Source organism: Branchiostoma belcheri, unplaced genomic scaffold (genome assembly GCF_001625305.1).
Source record: "Branchiostoma belcheri isolate BF01 breed outbred unplaced genomic scaffold, Haploidv18h27 scaffold29, whole genome shotgun sequence".
Classification (NCBI taxonomy): Eukaryota; Metazoa; Chordata; class Leptocardii; order Amphioxiformes; family Branchiostomatidae; genus Branchiostoma; species Branchiostoma belcheri.
In genome coordinates this window covers 1055478-1057816 of record NW_017803898.1, presented here as the reverse complement: position 1 = coordinate 1057816, position 2339 = coordinate 1055478, and the positions used below count along the sequence as shown (strand labels likewise).

Sequence of the window (2339 nt, the reverse complement as noted above, 5' to 3'; positions counted from 1 at the left end):
AATATCTTGCCACCCTTGCATGTTAAACCTTGGCCTGAAAAGTACATTAATATTCTCAATGTCACCCTGTCAGACAGTCCAGCTGGATATGATGGATCTTAATCCTTTAATCCACAGGGGATTAGCAAAGGCTGAATATTTTATCACCATCAAAATGACTTGCTAAGCAGATATGTGGCCCTGACTCATTTTGTACGCAGTTTGTTGTTGCTTTTTGCATGAGTGAGTGATCAAAACCTTATCAGGAGTCTCCCCAGAAATTTTTAGGGGAGAGGTGCTCCCTAATCGGTTGATGTTGCGGGAAAAAAAATCAGCAACTTTCCATGAAAATACTGAGAGAAAACCCGCAACCCTAAATGTGAACATTTTGGGAAAGGTGCTATGATTTTGGGGAGAGGGGGAGCACCCTTGTTTCATTGTTTGGGGAGAGCCCTGCTTGTAAAATCGTTTTCCATTATGTTTTCATTTCTGTTGCAGGAGTGAAAAATGTAAGAGACACTGTTCAGTTTGTGTACCAAACAAATGTACTTCTTTCTCCAATTTATTGATATAAAATATGTGTGCAAAATGTACAGGTTGTTAAACTGTTTTTGTTGCAATGCAGTTGAAGACAGCATATGTTTTCATGTAATGAGTAGTGCGTATATTTCACGATAGTAATCTTCAAAACAATGTCATGAATAATAAACGACTTGTGTTTACAAAATCTTTGAATCAATCTTTTGAATAAGCACTGGTCCCTGTAGGTTTGGAGAAAAAATCTAAGAAATGTTGAAAAGCTCTGACGTCGACTTGTCATAGAATTTTGAATTATTAAACTGTTTTTGTTAATACAGCAGAATACAGCATATGTTTACAGTGTATTGCATAGTGCATGTGTACAGAGTATACTATTGCATAGTGCATGTATGTTATGACCTGCTTTGTTTGTATTTACTACCCTCGTTGTTTATGTTTACAGGAGAGGAAGCACCGGGGCAACCACCAATAGACTGGCTTGGAAAGGACCCCGCCCCCAAACGGACTTGGCGGACTAAGACCATGTCTCATTGACTACCCTTAAAAAGGAATTTGGACTTCTATCTTTGAATGGATGAAAGAAAAAAAAGACGCTACTAGATCTACGACGAACTTGGACTTCTAAAAGGCAACGACACTCTCTGAGGAGGGGGCTCGTTGTCTTGGACTACAATCAATTGAAAAACAAAAAACTGAAAGCAAGGTCTTCAACTTTTTAAAATTAAGATTTTTAGTTATTTTTGACGCATTCACCGGCAAGCGCTTATGTGTAACCCCCATGCTTATATCCCTGAACGTACACATGGAAATTAGACAGGATTCGCTTAATTGTGCACAAGTTATTAACAATATTAGTGACCAGGCCGATTTCAGTAGAAGCATATATGGGTATAGGTGGTAGTGTGTGTAATAATTGTAAGCACCTCTCTCCTATTTACATTTTATCCCCTCAAACTTTGTTTGATCGTAGAGTCGCCAGCCTTGGTGGTAAGTAAGTTCAAAAGGGAGTATAGAAATTGTTTCTTGAAAAGCCGCGTAGGGCGTTATTTTTTTTTCTTCCTTTCCCATAGTACCTTGCTTCTGTCGTCTCTTTCTTGGGCTTCTGTGATTGGCTAAGACTGGAGCGTAGGTGAGTGGTTTATTGGTCGACTCCGGGGTCACCTGACTTCGGCGTGGTACAGAAGGCTTTAAATTTAAAACTAATGAATGCTTAACACATGATTATTCTCTAAGTAGTAGAAATAGCTGGAACAAATAAAATTGCAGGAAAGATACCTCGCTTGTGATGAGTCTTACTGTGTTTGTGTTTGAACCAAGGCTAGCCTGGTTACCAAACCTACTATAGCTCTCGAGTCCTACATCCTCTCCGCAAATAGGATGTAGGACTCAGGAGCTATAATAGGTTTGGTAACCAGGCTAAACCAAGGCCACACTGACATGATTATATGGGTGACATCCAAACACACATCAATTTTCAAAACTTAGTTACCATACTGTTTCTTCCCGTAAATAATTTTATCAGGTTGGAAGATACTTAGGGTATAGAATTTTCTTCTTACACAACCAGTAAGGTTCTCACCTCGAAACGTAAGCAGGTGAGAACCTTACTGGTTGTGTAAGGAGAAAATTCTATACCCATACTGTTTCTTTGGGTCCTTGTATGATGAAAGAGGTCAGAAGGAAAAGAAGATTAATCTCAAGTGGTAATTTGAGCCGTTTCATATGATATCTTCTTTTAATCTCCAAGCAGATCACCCAGTGGCAAGGCAGTTTCCATTGTCCAGAGGAGTGTCCAGTAGCCACCAAAGTTACAGTGGCTA

At 39.3% G+C, this 2339-nt stretch overlaps 1 protein-coding gene across 1 annotated transcript in view; it reads left to right on the top strand.

Moving 5' to 3' along the window:
- The window catches only part of LOC109472910 (YTH domain-containing family protein 3-like), a 7315-nt gene extending 6324 nt beyond the window's left edge, over window positions 1-991 (top strand). Inside the window, 1 exon segment of the mRNA XM_019772776.1 lies at window positions 962-991. Within this exon segment, the coding sequence (XP_019628335.1) occupies window positions 962-991 (30 nt within the window).
- The last annotated feature ends 1348 nt before the right edge of the window (window positions 992-2339 follow it).